Source organism: Sciurus carolinensis, chromosome 4 (genome assembly GCF_902686445.1).
Source record: "Sciurus carolinensis chromosome 4, mSciCar1.2, whole genome shotgun sequence".
Taxonomy (NCBI): domain Eukaryota; kingdom Metazoa; phylum Chordata; class Mammalia; order Rodentia; family Sciuridae; genus Sciurus; species Sciurus carolinensis.
Genome location: NC_062216.1, coordinates 42,351,439 through 42,372,212, shown reverse-complemented (window position 1 = coordinate 42,372,212; position 20,774 = coordinate 42,351,439). Strand labels below are relative to the sequence as shown.

The window sequence follows — 20,774 nt, the reverse complement described above, 5'->3', positions numbered from 1 at the left end:
TCTTGGTTTGGGTAGTAAATGATTAAATCAAGCAATTATCATCTATATGCATTGTTACATTATTCTTCATATAATTCTATGAAAAAAATAGTCTTAAGTTTGTAATAAGGAAACTGAGAATTAAGTACTTGAGCCGGGTCTGGTGGCGCCTGCTGGTAGTCCCAGCAGCTTGCAAGGCTGAGGCAGGAGGATCACAAGTTCAGAGCCAGGCTCAGCAACTTAGTGAGGCCCTAAGCAACTCAGCAGGACCCCATCTCCAATAAAATACAAAAAGGGGTTGGGGATGTGACCCAATGGTTAAGTGTCCCTGGGTTCAATTCCCAGTATCAAAAAAAAAGTACTTGCCCCCAGTCACGAGGGCAAGTCAATCCAAAGTCAGATTCCTTGAAGAGGTTTTAATTGCCCAATGTTATACAACTATTAGAACCAGAATTTCGACTGCCTGATATAAGAGCCTGAAATTTTGACATGTTTGATGTGAAGAAGAAAAACCATATTATCCTAGTAAGGCCAGCTAAAGTTGGATTTTTATTTTTCCCCTGGTCGTGACTGGTGGTTGAACCCTGGAATTTGGGACAGATTCCCACTGGGCTGTCCTCAAACCACTGATGTCCAAGCTCAGCCTCCTGGGTAGGTGGGATTACAGGCGTACACTTCCATGCCTGCTTAAAGTTGGAACTATTAGTCATAAATTGTAAAAGGCAGTCTATACATATGAACATACAATTATGTAAGTATTAACACTTCTTTATTAACTAATGTGGTCCAAAGACTTTACTTGCCTTTTCAGTTTACTAGAGTGGATATAATCCATCTAGAGTAACCAAAATGATTTGACATTTAAAATCATTCTTCTTTGTCTTTTTCATCTGTTATATATTACTACACTTTTTCTAGTAATGTAATCACTATAGAAATATTTTAGAGACTCTGAAGTCTTGATATGATTTTTGGCCAAAAAACTTGTTTGTGATATCTATAACTTAGGGCATTATCAGTAGTTTTTATACCTGTGGTAAAATACTGAATGATTTGTTTTCATTAAGTTTAGTTTATATTAGGTTGAAAGTAATGAAGGATAAAACATTGACATTGACCACATTAATAAAGATACAGAAAAATGGTTTTCATCATGAGTGAAAAACTCATGTTTTATTTTGAATATTCAAGTAAATAGTGGGTATGCTATCATCACTCAAAAGAAAGTATATATCTTTAGTAAACTCCCTCTTGACTTCCATTCATAACTTCTTTATACAGATTTACAAATTATATATTGTTAGATCTTTCCTTTCCATTTATATATCTCAGTATGCATTATTCAAAAAGTGCATGACATTTTCTTTTATTTTTTACAAATTATATAATACACAAGTATTATTTTGTAACTTGTTTTTTTCCCTACTCCCCTTTTAGTTTTTTCAAATGACAATATATCATATAATCAACTTCGAAAAGTAAGACATTTACATTTACTCCTTTATAGCCTTGTCTTCCAATTGATTCCATTCTCCACAGGCAATTGGCATTATCAATTTGAACATACAAGCAAAAATAAATGTATGTACGTTTATATACCTCCATGTTTGCATACTCCACAGATCTTTTTTTTTTTTTTTTTGCGATGCTGGGGATTGAACCAGGGCCTTGTGCTTGTGAGGCAAGCACTGTACCAACTGAGCTATCTCCCCAACCCTAGCTCTTCTTATAATAGGGAAAATTAAAAAAAAAAAAAAAAAAAAAAAGTCAAGCCAAAGTCAAGCCAATGCTACTAATGCTTAAATAAGCCAGAGCATATCAATATAATAAAATATAATCAAAGATATGGTGAAATGGACTCAAACATCACTGCTCAGAATCAATTAATATAATCATTCTGGAGAGCAATTAAACAGTGTCCATTAAAGCTAAAATGTACATAAATGATGCCACAGTAATTCGAATTTTTCATATCTATTCTAGAAAAACACAAACACAAAGAGGCTTGTATAAAAATGTTAAAGCTGGGTGCATTGTCACAAACCTGCAACCCCAAGATCAGCCTGGGCAACTTACCAAGACCCTGTCTCAAAATAAAAAGGGCTGGGGATAAGACACAATGGTAGAATGCTTTGCCTACTATGAATGAAGCCCTGAGTTCAATCCCCAGTACTGCAAAAAATAAGGAAAGGAAAAAAAAGAAAAGGAGAATCCTCATTGGAGTACTATTTGTAAATAGTGAAAAAACTGGAAAAGATAGAAGTACATGTTAGCAGGATGCTAGACTAAATTTAAAGTCCACTGATCCTACAGAAAACCATGTTACATTTAAAAAGTATTATATGTACTATGTGTTATTTATATTTGATTATCTGTATAATTATTATTTTATAATTATTTATATAATTATATAGAACAGTAAATCCTGACAAAAAAAAGTTGCTCTTTAGTAAATACAAAAAAATTAGAATATTCCATCTCAAATGTGTTTTGATTACTAGAAAAAAACAAAAGTTCATATATTCCTAATAATAATAGAACTGTACCTTTTGTTGATCAAGGTAAGACAATTGGTCCAGTTGTGGTGGCACACACCTGTAATCCCAGCAGCTCAGGTGGCTGAGGCAGGAAGATTTCGAGTTCAAAGCAAGCCTCAGCTACTTAGTGAGACCCTAAGCAGCTCAGTGAGACCATCTCTAAACAAAACAAAACAAAAGAAAACAAACAAACAAACAAAAACAACAATTTAAAAGACTTGGGGATGTGGCTCAGTGGTTTAAGTGCCCCTAGGTTCAATCCCCGTTACCAAATAATAATAATGTTATTATTAATAACTTTTGTTGTTACTGAGGCTGGGTAACTTTATAAAGAAAATAGATCTGTTTAGCTCAGATTTCTGGAGGTTTAAAGAACCCATATCTGGTGGTGGTCTTCTGGTTGACAGAATCTGTAAGCAATGCAGAATGTTACAATAGAAAGTGACAGGGAATACATAGGTCTATATCCTTTGGTCTTTCCATCTTTCCTATAAACCCACCAGTATTTAGTTATTGGGGGTTCTGCCTGACAACTCTCTCTAATCCTAATCATCTCTCAAAGGCCCCACCTCTCAACATTATAGTGGGATTAATATTCACCCTCACATACCTCATAGTGGGAATTAAATTTCAGTACTTGAGCCCTTGGGGGATGCACTCAAACCATAGCTCTAAGAAGCTGGAAACTCATTTTAAATGTGCCATTTTGGTCTTAGAATTCATTCCTCACTATCAGTAGAGAATGAACTTCAGTTTTCTACAGAAATTATGTGCTTTCTCTATTTCATTAATTTTGTGTGAAATTGTATAGTCCAGTGCATTTGGTAAGCATGAATTTGATAATGTCTTTAGATATCAAGAGATCTAAGATATGTTTTAACATAATTGTACTATTTTAGGATGATGATGCAGCTCAAGGGGTTACCTCTGCCAATACATCAAATTTGGATGATTTCTACCCAGCAGAAGAAGACACCAAGCAAAATTCAAATAATACAAGAGGAAATGCCAGCAAAACACAGAAAGATACTGGTGTAAATGAAAAGGCAAGGTATGCTAAACTTTTGGCTTTCACTTCATAAAAATGTAGTGCTTGTTATAAGAGAAAGTTCCTGGTATTTTGTTTTATTTTGCTTAATGCTGTCATCAGATTTTATTGGGAGTTCACAAATATAATGTCAATTTAATTATAGAGAGAAATTTTATGAGGCAAAACTACAGCAGCAACAACGAGAGCTAAAACAATTGCAGGAAGAAAGAAAGAAGTTGATTGAGATTCAAGAGAAAATTCAAGCTTTGCAAAAGGCATGTCCTGACCTGCAGGTAATTGAGAATTATTTCTTTGAGTTTGCTTGGGAAAAAAGGTGTTTAAAATCTAATGTTTAGGGATGAAATGTAGCACAGTGGTGTTTTGCCTAGCAAGTGCTAGGTAGACCCTGGGCTCAATTGCTAGTACTCCAAAAACAAAACAAAAGAACAACCAAGAAAACTAATGTCAGTTGATGATAGTCTGCCTTTTTCTGAGATGTCAGATTTATATCAACTAATTTGGGGATTAACGGAATGGATGAAATAATGAAATGAGATGGAGATATACTTGCACACTGTGAAATTGTGGGAATTGATTATTTTCATTCTTATATTTACTGGGCTAATTAGCCATTGATTCAGAACATGAGTGTTTATTATATTAAAATATTCTGGTTTGAACTTTATAATTATAGACCAGCATTTTTGTATTTTATTGACTTAAGATTATATAATAAAGCCTTTAAGTATCTTAAGTTTTCTTTTCCTTTGTGTTTTTTTTTTCCCCCCAAATCAGGATTGAACTTAGGGGCACTTAACCACTGACTCACATCCTCAGTCCTTTTTATATTTTGTTTTGAAACAGGGTCTTGTTAGGTTGCTTAGGTCCTTGCTAAGTTGCTGAGGCTGTCTTTGAACTTGTGATCTTCTTGCCTCGGCCTCCTGAGCTGCTGGAATTTTACTGGTGTATGCTGTTGCACCCAGCCTCATCATAAATTTTGTATGAAAAACAATTACGTGTAGTTTAAATATAAAATATATATGCTTTTGCTTATTAAATAGTACTCTATAATATAGGACTTGGGTTTGAACAGTAATAAGGTCATGTCAGATAATCGGGTATAGGGCTGATAGGGGAATAGAATAATAATTCTTTTGAGATCTTCATAAAATTTATTGGTTAGCTTTATTTTTAGTTATATTTTGTTTTTGAAGAAAGGGAAACATACCAAATGATAGGTTTCTAATAAGACTGCTTATTTTCAAAACTCTTACCTTTTCCACATTATTTAATACTTTTGTCCTTTATCCCCAATCTAAATAATGTCCAGAGAAATATGTGACAGACTTAGGTTAGGTATACAAAATTTTGATCTAATTCCTTTGTTGCTCCTGAGTATTACCTTTCAGCTTAAATCTGTTTTCATCTTAGTTGTCTTTGTTATCTTCATATGATGATTGCTTTTGAGGTCTGGTAATAACAGATTAAACATGTTGCTAAAACTCTAGAGAAATAATATACTAACTGCTTTTTTGAAAATAATATAATTACTTTAATACCTCATGATAGTTTTGCCAATTCTTTTTTAGCTGTCAGCCACTTCTGTGGGTAATTGTCCCACAAAAAAATACATACCAGCTGTTACTTCAACCCCAACTATTAATGAAAATGAGACCAATACAAGCAAATCTGTTTTTGAACCTGAAGATTCTTCAGTAGTAGATAATGAGGTATGGTATAATTATTGTATTTCCTGAGTTAGTCTTACGTCATATCTTAAAAAGGGAACAATCTCTGTGAAACATAGGGTGTTTTGTTTTTGCAGTTATTGGATTGAATGTAGGGCTTCATACATGCTAGCAGTGTTCTACTTGAAATATGTTGTGTTTTTTGTCTTCCAGTTGGAGTAAACCATTTTTTTTTTTTTTTAATTATGCTGGCATTGTTCAAAATAATCATGCTCTTTATTAGCAAATACTTGGCAGAATTATATGTAAGAGGTTAGTTGTGCTTGGCTGGTATGTGCGAAACAGTGGGTTTGATTCTCAGCACCACATATAAATAAATAAAATAAAGGTCCATCAACAACTTAAAAAAATTAAAATAAAGGAAAAAAGGGTAGTTGCAGCAAATACTAATCATTTAAATTAGAAAGACCTATCATTTGGCACTACATACAAACAATTTGTAGATAATTTTGTACCTTTTCCCAAATGGTTCCTGAAGTTTGAGTGCTGCTTATTTTCATTAAGAATTAATGATTGCCTAATGTTTTCTTATTCATCACTAAAATATTATTTTAACCTTCATAGATATCTTATTGTCAAAAGGATAGAAAGAAAATAGAAAGTTTTGTCAAACCAACAATATTCTTTAAGGCTTTGTTCTTTCAACCTACAGCAAATCCAAATATTTACTTGACTCTCTGATTTTTAAAACAATAGTTGTGGTCTGACATGCGAAGACATGAAATATTAAGGGAAGAGCTTCGACAGAGAAGAAAGCAGCTTGAAGCGCTAATGGCTGAACATCAGAGGAGGCAGGGTCTAGCTGAAACTACGTCTCCAGTGGCTGCGTCATTGAGAAGTGATGGATCTGAGAACCTGTGTACTCCTCAACAAAGTAGAACAGAAAAGTAAGAGAGTGTTTAAATCATTTTTAAAATAACATCAACCTATAGGCAAGGCAGCCTCTTTTTCCCCTCCCCACCACAGCATAAATTTGCTGTTTCATTGAGGCTAGTGTTTTAAGTATCTCCTTTGTGACTCAGTTTAACTGAATCCAGCCATTTTCTTTTTTAAAATCAAACTTTCTAAAATTATTATAGCAATCGATCAAATGGTGATAACAGATTTTCTAATGTCTATAAATCTTATTTCCTTAATTTTTAAGCCTATTCAAAGAAAATGCTTGATACTTTTGTTTTTCTATTGGACCAGGAGAAAAATCAGTTTTTTACTTAAATTGAGTACTTGTGAGATTCTTGAGGATCTTAAAACTTTTAGTTATTCAAAACATTTTAGATTTTAGGATTTAAGTTCACAATTTCATATTTAGATGATTTGAAGAAGAGTTGGTTATCTGTAAGACCAGTTAATTGCTATACAGTAATATTTATATTTTAAATTTTGAAATCCAGATTTGTTGTAATTGTACATTTTCCTATTTCAGAAAGCATTTCTAAGCTGGGCATTGTGGCACATGCCTATATCCCAGCTGCTCAGGAGGATTGCAAGTTCAATGCCAGATTCAGCAACTTAGCAAGGCCCTAAGCAACTTAGCAAGAGACCCTGTTTCAAAACAAAATATAAAAAGAACTGGGGATGTGACTCAGTGGTTAAGTGCCCCTAAATTCAATCCCTGGTACCGCCAAAAAAAAAAAAAAAAAAAAAAAAAAAAAATTTCCTATTCTTGGAGTCCCATTCTGTGTTTTATTGATCAAACTATATCGTTAGTATTCTTTTCTGGCTATTACACATTTGTTCTTTTACAGTTTTCTTCAGATAGTTTTGATGAGCAGAACCATTGGTCTAGACTTGTACATTGTAGTTTTAATTTTTTTTTATGTTCCTGGGGTTTGAACCCAGGACCCTGTGCCTGCAAAGCATGTTCTTAATGTAGCTTTTGAGCTACATTCTGGTCTACAGTTGGGCATCCCAAAACAGCAGCTATTTTAGATATGTGTCTATTTAAATTAAATTGAAGTGAAAAATTTACTTCCCATCAACCACATTTTAAGAGCCCATTAGCTAAGTGTACGTAGCATCTGCTGTGTAATGTATCACAGATGTAGATCATTACCAACATTCCAGAAAGATCTTTTGGATAGCACTGAAGTAGAAAATTGTCACTCAAGGAAAAGTTGAGGGAGGTTTAGTTAAGGAAAAAAGTCCAAAGAGGCAGATACAGAGGAGCATACCTAGAATCCCATCTACTTGGGAGGCTAGTCTTAGCAATTTAACAAGATCTTTTCTCAAAAAATAAAAAGGGTTAGGATTATAGCTCAGTGGTAGAGCTCCTCTGGGTTTAATCCCCAGTGCTGCTGAAAGAAACCCCCTAAAACAAAACAAGAAGTCCCAGGGGATGTGATTACTATTTTCATTCAACTGAAGAATTGTTTTGTAAAAGGCAAACTAATATATATAACAGCAATTAGGAGAGTACCATTTATCTTATAGAGTTATGATTAAATGAAATTTTATATGTGTGTTTATGTGTAAATATGTATATGTTTGATACTAAGTCTGGCACATAATTATTTTGAAGTATTTAGCTTACTTCCAGATGATAACTGTTTTATATCTCTTAATCACTAGAACAATGGCAACGTGGGGAGGTTCTACTCAGTGTGCCCTAGATGAAGAAGGAGATGAAGATGGTTACCTTTCTGAAGGAATTGTTCGGACAGATGAAGAAGAGGAAGAAGAGCAGGATGCCAGTTCCAATGATAATTTTTCTGTGTATCCTCCTAACAGTGTGAATCACAATTCCTATAATGCAAAGGAAACTAAAAATAGGTTTGTTTGAGCGTTTTAGTTTTTTGCTTGATTTTAAGTATCTCAGGTCTTTTTGACACCAAGGAACTGTACAGTTCTCCAAACTAACTCAGTGTCTTAATTTCAGTTCATTTATAGCACTGGCTACTCAAGAGTTAGTGTAGACCCATAAGTAAAGGAGCTCAGTTCCACAAGAATGTCCTCATTTTAGATGTAAATGCCTGGTCCCCAGGATAACTGAACTTTGTCCAACCTGACTACAAATTTGGGAGTTCCCACCTCTCTTCAGGTTTGATATTTTGTAAGAACAACTCATAGAACTCAGGAAAACACTTACTTATATTTACTAATTGTAAAATATCCCACTCAAATACTATCAACTGAAAGAAATGCATAAGGCAGTGTATGGGGTGAGGAGGTGTGTAGACCTTCTGTGCCCTCTGAATATAGCACTTGCCCACACCTTGATATGCTTATCAACCTAGAAGCTTTCTGAACTACATTGTTTAGGGGTTTTTATAGGCATTTCATTACATAGGTATAATTGATTAAACTATTGTTAATTAAACTCAATCTCTGCGCCTTTTTCTCCTCTGGAGATCAGGGGATGAGTCTGAAAGTTCTAACCCTCTAAATGGACTGGTTGGTTTTTCTAGTGACCACTCCTTTACTTCCTGCTCATGAATGTATACAGGGCCCTCTAGGAGTTACTTCATTAGTATAAACCCAGATATGGTTGAAATGGACTTATGAATAACAAAAGACGTTTTACCACTCAGGAGATGCCAAGGGTTTTAGAATGTATGCTACAAACCAGCTTCAAAGACTATTTTTATTATTATATCACAGGGTATTGCTGCAGTAGGTCCCAGCTAGATTGGGTCAAGATTCATAATAAACTTTCAGCATTGCTAAATTAAGTAAAAATGAAAAATGATAGTGAAAAGATGTGTCAACAAAGATATTAACTTCATTGCTGGGCCTTGGGGTACACTGCCTATAGTCTTAGTTATTCAGGAGGCTAAGAGAGGACCACTTGAACCCAGTTCAAGACCATAGAGAGACCCCTATCTCAAATTTTTTTATTAAAAATATTAACTGTATTACGATTTATAACTGAAAACATTTTTTCATGAATAAAAGATGATTAGATAGAACAGTTACACTTGATGGAATGTTATGTGACTAAACTTAAAACATGAGGAAGGGAAGAGTGTGGTATAGTCAGTTTTTTATTTTGACAGAATACAGAGATAAATGGGCTCGTCTGTGTGAAAACATATTTGAAAAAGATTGGAAAGCAATTTTTAAAAATTGTGTAAAACTAGAAAATTGCAGGGTTTTTTTCCCTCTTTATATTTTATAAGTCCTTTGAACTTCAAGAGAATACTTGCTCAGAGACTAGGGTATCAGGTTCAGGACTGTATTTTAAAAACCAAATTATTATATGCAATGACTTAGTTTTAAATCCTATGTTAGGTGGAAGAACAATCGCCCTTTTTCAGCAGATGGAAATTATCGCCCATTAGCCAAGACAAGACAACAGAATATCAGCATGCAACGGCAAGAAAACCTCCGGTGGGTATCAGAGCTCTCTTATGTGGAAGAGAAAGAACAGTGGCAAGAACAAATTAATCAGCTAAAGAAACAACTTGACTTCAGTGTCAATATTTGCCAGACTTTGATGCAAGATCAGCAGGTAAAATTTACTACGAAGTTAAGTTTTTCTTTTATTTGTATTATTTTTGAAGCAATACAGATTTTTTTCAATTCATCAGTAACTGTTACCCAAATTTTTCTTTCAATAGACTCTGTCTTGTCTGCTGCAAACTCTTCTCACAGGTCCTTACAGTGTTATGCCAAGCAATGTTGCATCTCCTCAGGTACACCTCATAATGCACCAGTTGAACCAGTGCTACACACAGCTAACATGGCAACAGAATAATGTTCAAAGGTAATTGATTTCTTAGAAATGTGGAGACTGTTGAGTGTTAAAAGTGAGTGAGAATTTTATAGTTATCTGCTAGGAGGAAAGGGCATTAGCCAAATTGCATATTAATACATTCTCAATCACCTAAGAAATGGATAAACAGTGATTTACCTATTGCTTCCTGTTGATATTGTGGACTTTTGTTTATAAAATTCCGTATTATCGAATTGTATACTTAACATTGGGTGAATTGTATAGTGTGTAAGTTATGCCAGTAATGAAGCTATAAACCAAAAATTTATTTGTACCTGTTGTCTGACAGAAGTATTGCATTCAGTTCTTGTTCCAAAGGCTAGTAGAGCAAACATTTATTTGTTCTAGTACCAGAACAGTCCTGCGTGCTGTTGAATCATTTCTTACATGCATTCTTCCTGAATATACTTTATATAGATTATAATATAACTCATTTTAAAATTACTGAGTTACACTTTTGTAGGTTGAAACAAATGCTGAATGAACTTATGCGCCAACAAAGTCAGCATCCAGAAAAACCTGGAAGCAAGGAAAGAGGCAGCAGTGCATCACACCCTTCTTCTCCCAGTTTATTTTGTCCTTTCAGCTTTCCAACACAGCCTGTAAATCTGTTCAATCTGCCTGGATTTACTAATTTTTCATCATTTGCACCAGGTAAGTGACTGAAAACTAAAAGCAAAGGAAAAAAAAAAAAAAAAGAGCTTGACATTGTAATTTGTTTCATGGATTTTTAAAAATTTGTTCTGATTAGTTATAAATGACAATAGAATGCATTTTGACACATCATACATAAATGGAGTATGAGTTCTCATTCTTCTGGTGTATGCAGGTTATGTAATCATATATGGACATAGAGCAATAATGTCTGATTCATTATACTATCCTCCCTACCCCCAAATCCCCTCTTCTCCCTTCACTCTCCTGTTCCTAATCCAAAGTACCTGTATTTTTCCCAGACCTGCCCCCACCCTTGTTGTGAATTAACATTCACATATCAGAGAAAACATTTGGCCTTTGGTTTATTGGGATTGGCTTAATTTGCCTAGCATGATATTCTCTAACTCCATTTACCTGTAAAAGCCATATTTCATTTTTCATTAAGGCTGAGTAATATTCCATTGTGTATATATACCATATTTTCTTTATCTATTCATCTGCTGAAGGGTGCCTAGGTTGGTTCCATAGTTTGACTATTGTGAATTGAGCTACTGTAAACATTGATATAATTGTGTCACTGCAGTATGCTGATTTTAAGTCCTTTGGGTATAAACCGAGGAGTGGGATAGCTGGGTCAAATGGTAATTCCTTTCAAAGTTTTCTGAGGAATCTCCATATTGCTTTCCAAAATGATTGCATCAATTTGCAGTCCCACCAGCAATGTGATTGTACCTTTTTTCCTGATATCCTCACCAACACTTATTGTTGCTTTTTTCTTGATAATAGCCATTCTAATTGGGGTGAGATGGAATCTTAGTTTTGATTTTCATTTCTCTTATTACTAGAGATGCTGAGCATTTTTTCATATATCTGTTGATTGCTTGTAGATCTTCTGTGAAGTGTCTGCTCATTTCCTTAGCCCATTTATTGATTGGGTTATTTAGTTTTTTGGTGTTAAGTTTTCTGAGTTCTTTATCTGTCCTGGAGATTAGTGCTCTATCTGAGGTGCATATGGTAAAGATTTTCTTCCATTCTATAGGCTCTCTCTTCATGTTATTGATTATTTCCTTTGCTGCGAAGATGCTTTTTAGTTTGAATTCATCCCGTTTATTGATTATTGATTTTACTTCTTGCACTTTAGGAGTCTTGTTAAAGAAGTCATTTCCTAAACTACTTTTTCTACTATTAGGTGCAGTTTAGGTGCATGATCTCTGTTGTAGAGCCTATGTCTTTGATCCACTTTGAGTTGAGTTTTGGGCAGGGTGAGAGATAGGGGTTAAATTCATTTCATTAGTTATGGATTTCCAGTTTTCCCAGCACCATTTGCTGAAGAGGCTGTCTTTTCTCCAATGAATGTTTTTGGCGCCTTTGTCTAGTATGAGGTAACTGTTTATGTGGGTTTGTTTCTGTGTCTTCTATTCTTTCTGTTGATCTACGTGTCTGCTTTAGTGCCAATACCATGCCATTTTTGTTACAATTGCTCTGTAGTATAGTTTAAGGTCTGGTATTGTGATATTGCATGGATTTTTAACATTCTATTTTGGAATGGTAGGAAATGTTTGCAAGGGAACAAACTTTTTTCTACATTGTTTCTTTTAATGAAAACTTAAGCTTAATAATATAGTTGCTAAAAAAATTAAGTAAATTACTTAATAAATGATTGCTTCAGCTATTTTTTAAGGAAGAGAATCCAGTGGCTGCTATAAAACAAGCACTATGTAAAGCATTAGGAGACTAAAGATGATTAACATAGTAGTCTTCTATAGAAGCACCATATTTTTGTTGGTAAATGCATTTCTCTTAGGCTTTCAGTTATTGAGAGTTGAAGGAGTGGGACAGAGCCTTGCAGGAATTAAGAATCTATTGAGGAAGCTAAGAATGTTAATAAATTCTTGTAGTGCAGTGCCATGAGTGATATAGCTGTGGTGCAAAAACTTGGGCAAGTTAGTTTTTTTTTTCTAGAAAAGGTGATATTTAAGCTAATGAATGAATGGAATTTGTTTGCAGAGAGATTAGAAAGGAAAGGGCTTTCTAATCAATGGAGCCATTTAGAGTAACAAAGCAGTGAAATAATATATCACTTAGGGAATTTAGAGGTTGTTAAATGTGACTAGTGATTAGGATCAAGGTAGGCTGAAGAGTGACAGAAGTCTTTTGTGATTGGCAAAAAAACTTACACTGCAGACAAGAGGGGGCCATTGAAGGACTTGAAGCACATGTGAAATTTGTATTTTAGAAATATTATACTGGTGATAGAATTGAGAATTGAAAAGGAAGGAACTAAGAGTATAGCTGGTAAATAGAAGACATTTAGCAGTAATATTAGAAAAAAAAATGACAACCTGATCTAAGGCATTGATAGTGGTAAAGAAAAATGAGTAATTGAAAAGACATTTTAGAAATACAATGAATAAGTTAAGTAAATAAAATGAATCAGTTAAATAAAATGAATCATAAAGGAGAATTGTTGAAGGTGTTTGCAAGTGAATGTAGGAAGAGGAAAAAAGTTGGAATTGCTTCGTGAACATAAATATTCATGTACCACAGTGTGTTTTCTTAACAGGACTTTCAAGATGGTGGCATTAAAAAATTGAACAAGCATTTTTAGTTATAGATTGTGAATACTGACAGCAAACATTGAGTAGACTTTTAAATGATAAATGAGAAGTTGCCCATTCTATTCCTTTTCACTGTGATACTCTTTATATCCATGCCAATACTGTCCAATAATTGTTCATTCTTTATAAATGGGTTCAGTATTGTGAAGCCTTCCTCTCCAAGTTGTTAATAATCCTATGCAAGGTTCTGATACATAGCACTGTTTGGTAAGTATTTAATTATAATTTGTTTGCCTAATCAGAGTGGAAAAAATACAAACTTTAGACTCTTGCATACCTGAGATATAACTCGCTCTTACTAGACCTTTGATCTCTAGCCTATTTTATCATGGTAAAATTAGTATCAATTTTATAGTGTTATTTTGGATATTAAATGAAATAACTTGTAAAATGCCTATAGTTGGGTCTGGTGTCCTGTAATAATTTGATAAATATCATTTATTAATACTACAACTTTAGTCCTTTAGGGGGTGAGGATTATTAATCATCTTTGTATACCAATGACTGACCTATTCATAGTGATTAAATAAATGAACATTAATTTATTAAGTGAACAATTTTTTTTTTTTTTTTTTTTTTTGGGTGCTGGGGATCGAACCCAGCACTCTACCAACTGAGCTATCTCCCCAGCCCCTTAAGTGAACAATTTTATGTTTGGGTGGGTTTGAGTATCACTTTTAATTAAAAATAATCTAATTTTATTTAAAGCTAAAGCCCTTTCTTTATTGTTCTGTTACCCATTGCTTTTATTTTGTAGGTATGAATTTCAGCCCTTTATTTCCTTCTAATTTTGGAGATTTTTCTCAGAATATATCTACATCCTCTGAACAGCAGCAACCTTTAGCCCAGAATTCTTCAGGGAAAACAGAATATATGGCTTTCCCAAAGCCTTTTGAAAGCAGTTCCTCTATTGGAGCAGAAAAGCAAAGGTACTTGATTGTGAACATGACTTGTTATTTGCTGAAGCATTCACTTTTATAATTATATGTAGTTTTGTGTAACTTGAAAACATAATGAAGGAGGATGTTTGTGATGGTTTGGTTTGATAGTGTTGGAAATAAGAAACTTTTACATCTTGCTCGGTATCTCTCAGACATATTGTATCTGCTGATAACCCTAGTCTAAGAGTAGTTCAGAATTTTGGTAGAGGATATTCTGTGAGATTTAGTTTGGAAGGATATGACCTGACCCATAGTGTTTTCTCCTTGATTATTTTGTCTGTAAGGTTAAAAGGGTTCACTGTTCACTGACTTAGGACTAGAAACTAATTTTAACTACTAGATGATATTTGTTAAGTGATGGTCCCATAATTAGATTTATAGCCTCTGATTAGAATCAGTTTCTAAAGACCATTCAGATACAGTATTGACTATGAACATTATGAAAACAACTCGTCTGGAAAATTTTGGTGGTACATGGTATCAGTCATTAATTAGGATTTCATTTTCTTTCTCATATTTATTTTTTAATGTGACACAAATAGTGTGAAAGATTAGTTAGCTTGGCTTAAGGCAGTCATTCTTTAGGCATTTTTATAGCTACATAAATAATGTTTTAACAATAGTGTTAATTCCCAAAATTATTTTGATAGTTAACTGGTGAAAGTCTTATAGCTTTTTAATTGTTATTAGTTTCAGAAAAAGTTTTATATTCTGTCAGAAACATTTCTTATAATTTGCTGTCCCAAGTCCCTTTAAAAAAAAAAAAAAAGCACATTGCTAGTTGCAGTGGTGTAGTTGAGCATGGTATTACTCCTGTAATCCCAGTGATTCTGGAGGCAGAGGCAGTTCTGCAAGTTGCAGGGCAACCTTAGCAGTTTAGTGGGACTGTCTCGAAATAAAAAATTCAGAAAAAGGGCTAGGGATGTAGCTTAATGATAAAGTGTCCCTGGATCCAATTTCCAGTACCCCTGCTCCCCAAAAATTCACATTCCATTTCCTTTTATCTATATGATTGAACATGTCTCAGCCTCTTAATTTAGCATTTGATACTAATTGTTATGAACTTTTAGGGATTTTTTTTTTCTTTTAAAACTTGATTAACCAAAAAAAAATTTTTATAGAATTCCAACTTTGTAATCACCTGTAGGAATCCTGCAATTGACCTTCTGGACTTTGTGGACTCTTTATTAGTTGGGTTAACCATTTTTTCTTATTAACTTTGATGTTGCTTTATGAAAGCTTTTTTCATCAGAACTGAATACAGTGTTAAGTGCACTGTTGCCATTCAGAAAGATGGTGCAGTGAATCTCCATCAAGTGAACATTTATTCAAAACTTCAGTGATTGGGGCTTCATATTAATGAATTTCTCTACTTCATTATTATCAATGTTTTATATATACTTGATAGTAAAAATTCATCCTAAAATTATTTTAGTTTTGCATTAAGTATTTATATCATTTTTAGAATGGATTTGGATATTTTAGATATTTTTTACCTACCTCTGATTAGACAGAACTTGTCTCTTAAAATCTCAACTATCATAGTTCCCTGAATTAAATAACTAAAGATAATATGTTCAGTTTTGACCTGGGGCCAGAAAACTTTTCCTGTAAAGTTGATAGGTAGTAAACATATTACACTTTGCAGGCCATATGCTGTCATCATAGCCAGGTTTCTATCCCTTTTTTACATAGAAGCAGCCACAAATAATCTGAAACATATAAGTGTGGCGATAATTCAATAACAAATTTATAGGTACCATAATTTGAATTTATATAATTTTAATGTGTCAAATATTTTTCTTCTTTTGATATTTTCTTCAACCATGTAAGAATATACCATTTCTGTATTATGTGTCAAAATGCATTCTACTGTCCTGTAAAACTAATAACAAATTTAAAAAATTTTAAAAAATGTCTATCTTTTGGCCAATACAGAAATAGGTTATCAGGCTGAATTTGTCCTGTAAGCTGTGGATTTCTAACCTTTGTCTTAAGTTAAACCCTATGGGCAGTGTCTCCTAAATTGTTCTTTGGAATACTGTTGTCCTTGCTAGGTTCTGTGATAAAAATTTGTAGACTTTTTGCCCACCATTACTCTTAAGACATTTATAAAAGCACATTGACATATTAAAAATTCTGAGAAATCATACATACCTATATTAAGTTTTGTTTTGCCCTTTCCCCCCAAGTTTAGATGACAGTGAATTCCTTTTAAATATTAAGGAATGCCAGCATTCAGCAAATAAAATTTGGGAAATGACATAGACCAACAGAACTAGACTATACTTAATGAATAGAGTTAAGTAACCAGTTGATTTCACAAATTCTAGTTCTGTTTGAAGTGCTTTAAATGAGAGATCTGTGTTTGTTCCTGAACCCTCTGCTATAGCGCTTTTTCAGCACCTCCCTGAATGTTTTTTTTCCTTGTGTGTGCATCTTCCCTTGATTTTTCTTTCCTTGTTTCTTTCATGTTAGATCCTTTGCTTTTGAGCTTTTGCCAGTAAAAATGGTTTAATGAGAAAAGTCCAAAATTAAAGTTTCAAGTAATCTATAATATGTAGTACTTGCACATTTAATGCATATTTTATGAAAACATTTCATAGACTGTTGAAGATTTTCTTCACCTAAATCTACTCCTTAGTAAACTAGTTTTGAAGTTTTCAGTTATTAAATTTGTAATGTGATTTCTAAACACTTGTTTTCATTGGTAAGGAATCAGAAACAGCCTGAAGAGGAGGTAGAAAACATTAGGACGCCATGGTTATTCGACCAAGAAGGGGAAGTAGAAAAACCATTTATCAAGCCTGGATTTGCAGTGTCTGTTGAGAAAACTACAAATAGTAACCGCAAAAATCAGTTAGATACAAGCAGGAGAAGACGCCGGTTTGATGAAGAATCATTAGAAAGCTTTAGCAGTATGCCTGATCCGGTAGATCCAACAACAGTAACTAAAACATTTAAGCCAAGAAAAGCATCTGCACAGGCCAGCCTGGCATCTAAAGACAAAACACCCAAATCAAAAAGTAAAAAGAGAAATTCTGCTCAGTTGAAAAGCAGAGTTAAAAATATTGGTAAGTACTGAAATTTGTTGAATGTTGATCAACATAAGTTTTGGTAACCTTACTGTCATGTTGACATTTAATTTTATTATGATTAGATAGACAGGCTATATATATTCTAGATCTAGCTTCAACGTCATATTTAGTTATCTTTATTATTTTGAAATATTTTGAAACATCGTTTATTCTAGCTTTCTCTCATTCATTCAGGTGATTTCAGAGTGCTGGGGCAATAATTTTATTTTATTTTATTGGTAAACAGGGATTGAACCCAGGGGCACTTTACCACTGAGCTGCATCCCCAGCCTTTTTTTATTTTTTTATTTGTTTGAGACAGGGTCTTGCTAAGTTGCTTTGGGTCTTGCTAAATTTGCTGCAGTGCTTCTTAGACTTTAATGTATCATACAAGACTCCTTCAGAATCCTGTTTTAATTGTAAATTCTGGTTGACTTGGTCTGGAAGGGTCCTGAGGGTCTGCATTTCTAGCAGACTCAGGTATTGCCAGTATTGGTCTGTGGAGCACACCTTGAGTAGCAGGGTTTTAGATAAAAACCCTTAGCCAATTGAGAGCCATGTCTACCTAAGCCTAGAAATGTTATGATTGGAGTTTTTCCGAACACCTTTATTCTGAGGAATTATGACTTCATATATACAATCCAACTTTTTAAGGCAGAGTTTGACATTCTGATCTTTATACTTTGTTCTTTCATATTTAGTTTATAAATGCCTACCAAAACATACATTTGTATTTGTTCAGGCATTCAGGACCCTCTGTTGAGAGTCCCACCTTAATTATACTTACAAAAATAAAAGATTCAATAGCAGAATCAAACAATATCTAGCAAAATCAGATTAATATGTAGCAGAATCAAATTAGTCAGCTAAATCCTTGCTGTTCAAAATGTGAACCATGGACAGGCAACATTGGCATCATATGGGAACATAAACAAAAATGCAGACTTTTGCGCCCCCCCATACCAATCATATCATTGTACATTTTTAAAATTATGCATTTTACCAAGATGCCTTGCTGAGTTTTTCAGTTAGCAGATATTTGATGACGCTTTACCAGGCCTACTCCCTGTTTTGATATTCTTGAGAAGGAATAGGAGCATAGTCCAGATCTTCCTCCTCTTTCTTCTTTTCTTGGAAAAATTGGACAGAGTTGTTAATATACTGACTTTAGGGTTTTAATTCTTACGAATCTTATTTCTTTCCTCCATTCTCTCCAATAAAGACTCACTTTCAACAGATATAAAAAACTAGGTAATCCCGGTGCCACAAATCTGTAATCCCAGTGGCTCAGGAGGCTGAGGCAGGAGGCTCACAAGTTCAATTTAGTGAGACCCCTATCTTAAAAAAAAAAAGAGCAAGGCAAGGCCTGACTAATTTGGCTAGTAAAAAGGTGTGTGGGGTGGAACAGAGCCCTTTTTAAATTCAGACAGTTTATTGCTTATATAAACAGAGAAAAGAAGAGTAACCAAAGATGGCAACTCCTTTGTCTCACACCTGCAAAGAGCAACACTGAAACAGGAGGGTCCAAATGGCAGTTGTAGCAAGAGTGCTCTTGGCCCTTCTTCTCACCTCCAGGACTAACAAATCTTGCTCCTTGAAGCTACTAAAGGATAGGGTGTTACTGAACAGCTGTGTGGAAGTCCTCTCCACCCTTGCATATGGGAGAGCATTAGCTTTTGCAGTTGAGGAGTAACTTCTTGTTTTGGAAGGCCAGTGACTTGCTAGCCAGAATGTTGCTTGACCATAGGGAAGAGCTTACCCTTTATATTCAACAGGCCACCATTAAAGCCTGCCCAGCATTTGGGTTTAGACTTGAGTGCAGGTAAGAGTCATGGCCCTTATATCTAAATGTATATAAAATGGACATTGCAATTGGAGAGAAAATGTAGAAGTGTACCTCTAGAACAGATGAAACTAGTAAAAACAATTATTGAAGGAAATATGCATTTGAAGAAAAGAATAAGGATGTGGGCAGATTGAATTACAACATTAAATTGTTTAAAACTAAGACTTTTTAAATGTTTATATTACTTGAGAAGGAGGATGAATATTTTAAGTTCTAAATTACTGACCTAGAAAATCAAGGGGAAGAATTTTGTCATTACACTGAAAAAAAGTACTAAGATAAATCATGAGGAAAAGAATTACAGACATAAGGGCAAATCTTTGGAGACGTGATATATAAAGAGTTCTAAAGGAGAAGAAAGATAGAAAAATAATATTTAAATAGTAAAGAAGGTGAAGAAATATTTGAGAATGCATCAGAACAGCTGACTATTGTCCAGTCAGGAGGGGAAAACACATACATCTATGTAGTATCAAGAAAAATTCCTGAATTCCAAGGTAATCGTAAAAATCTCCCATACGGTTACATTAAAAAAAGAAAGAAAAGCCCAAACTAATATCTGGAAATCTTAACTTTCCATATAAGTAAAAGTAGAAGAAAGTGAATAACCCATAGACAGTCAAAAAAGGACAACAATTGAAGAATCCTGAATCATTGAAGAGAGCTATCACCTGTAAGGATGAAAAGAAGATTTTGGTGTATTTTGTCTGAAGAAAAACCATAGAAACAAAATATGATTGAGACTAGAGTTACCTTTATATGGGGAAAGGTAAAAAACAGAGGTAACATTTCAATAAATAAAAATATAATCTCAGTATAAAAGTAAAAATAATAGCAAATTGAATCTGCCAGTATATTAAAAGAATATCAGATAATTGTTATTAGGGGTAATTTCAGAAACATAATCAATTATGTTTCATTACCAGGAAATTTGTGAATGTTATCAAAAGGACAAAAGTCATAGCAGATTAGATAAAATCTGAAGGCATTCCTAATGAAATTTCTAAATAAAATAGACATAAGAAAGTAGTTCTTTAAATATAATAAAAAAGGCTTTTAGCCAGTGCTGATCATAAGAACCACTGTAAGTAGAAATACTCCAAAAATACTTCTGTCAAAATTAGGAAATAAAGATTTTTCTCTCTACCATCATCATTGTTCAGCATTGTTTACAAAGCATTATGACCAGAAATTAAGTAATTGGAAACATTTTATGCATATATATATATATATAATTTTTTTTAGTTGTAGATATATACAATACCTTTATTTTTATTCATTTATTTTTATGTGGTGCTGAGGAATGAACCCAGTGCCTCACATATGCTAGGCCAGTGCTCTACTATTGAGCCACAACTTCAACCCCATTTATTTTTTCTGATGGTAATTTTTGTATATCAAGAAAGCTCAAGAGACACTGAAAAGTAACTAGTAGAAGTAACAAGGTAAATTTTTAAAATGCCTGATTATTAAATAAGCATGCAAATATTTTTTCTATTAACAAAGTACCACATCTACAAAAATCCATAAAATATTTTTAATAACATGAAAAGAGATTTAATAAATGTCCGAGGCAATGGTTGCACTCCTGTAATCCGAGCGGTTCAGGAGGCTGAGATAGGAGGATTGT

General features: G+C 33.8%; 1 protein-coding gene across 17 annotated transcripts in view; it reads left to right on the top strand.

Annotated features, from left to right (window-relative positions):
• The window catches only part of Pcm1 (pericentriolar material 1), a 100,830-nt gene that overhangs the window by 36,959 nt on the left and 43,097 nt on the right, over nucleotides 1–20,774 (top strand). For all 17 annotated transcript variants that reach the window (XR_007108376.1, XM_047550268.1, XM_047550271.1 and 14 more), the window contains 10 exons: nucleotides 3,416–3,567; nucleotides 3,710–3,839; nucleotides 5,136–5,276; nucleotides 5,991–6,181; nucleotides 7,863–8,063; nucleotides 9,522–9,741; nucleotides 9,851–9,996; nucleotides 10,469–10,659; nucleotides 14,038–14,209; nucleotides 16,937–17,295. Coding sequence is in view for 16 of the 17 variants with exons in the window: in XM_047550268.1 (XP_047406224.1) it covers nucleotides 3,416–3,567; nucleotides 3,710–3,839; nucleotides 5,136–5,276; nucleotides 5,991–6,181; nucleotides 7,863–8,063; nucleotides 9,522–9,741; nucleotides 9,851–9,996; nucleotides 10,469–10,659; nucleotides 14,038–14,209; nucleotides 16,937–17,295 (1,903 nt within the window). In the remaining variant the exon portion in view is untranslated. The remainder of the gene's footprint in view (nucleotides 1–3,415; nucleotides 3,568–3,709; nucleotides 3,840–5,135; nucleotides 5,277–5,990; nucleotides 6,182–7,862; nucleotides 8,064–9,521; nucleotides 9,742–9,850; nucleotides 9,997–10,468; nucleotides 10,660–14,037; nucleotides 14,210–16,936; nucleotides 17,296–20,774) is intronic.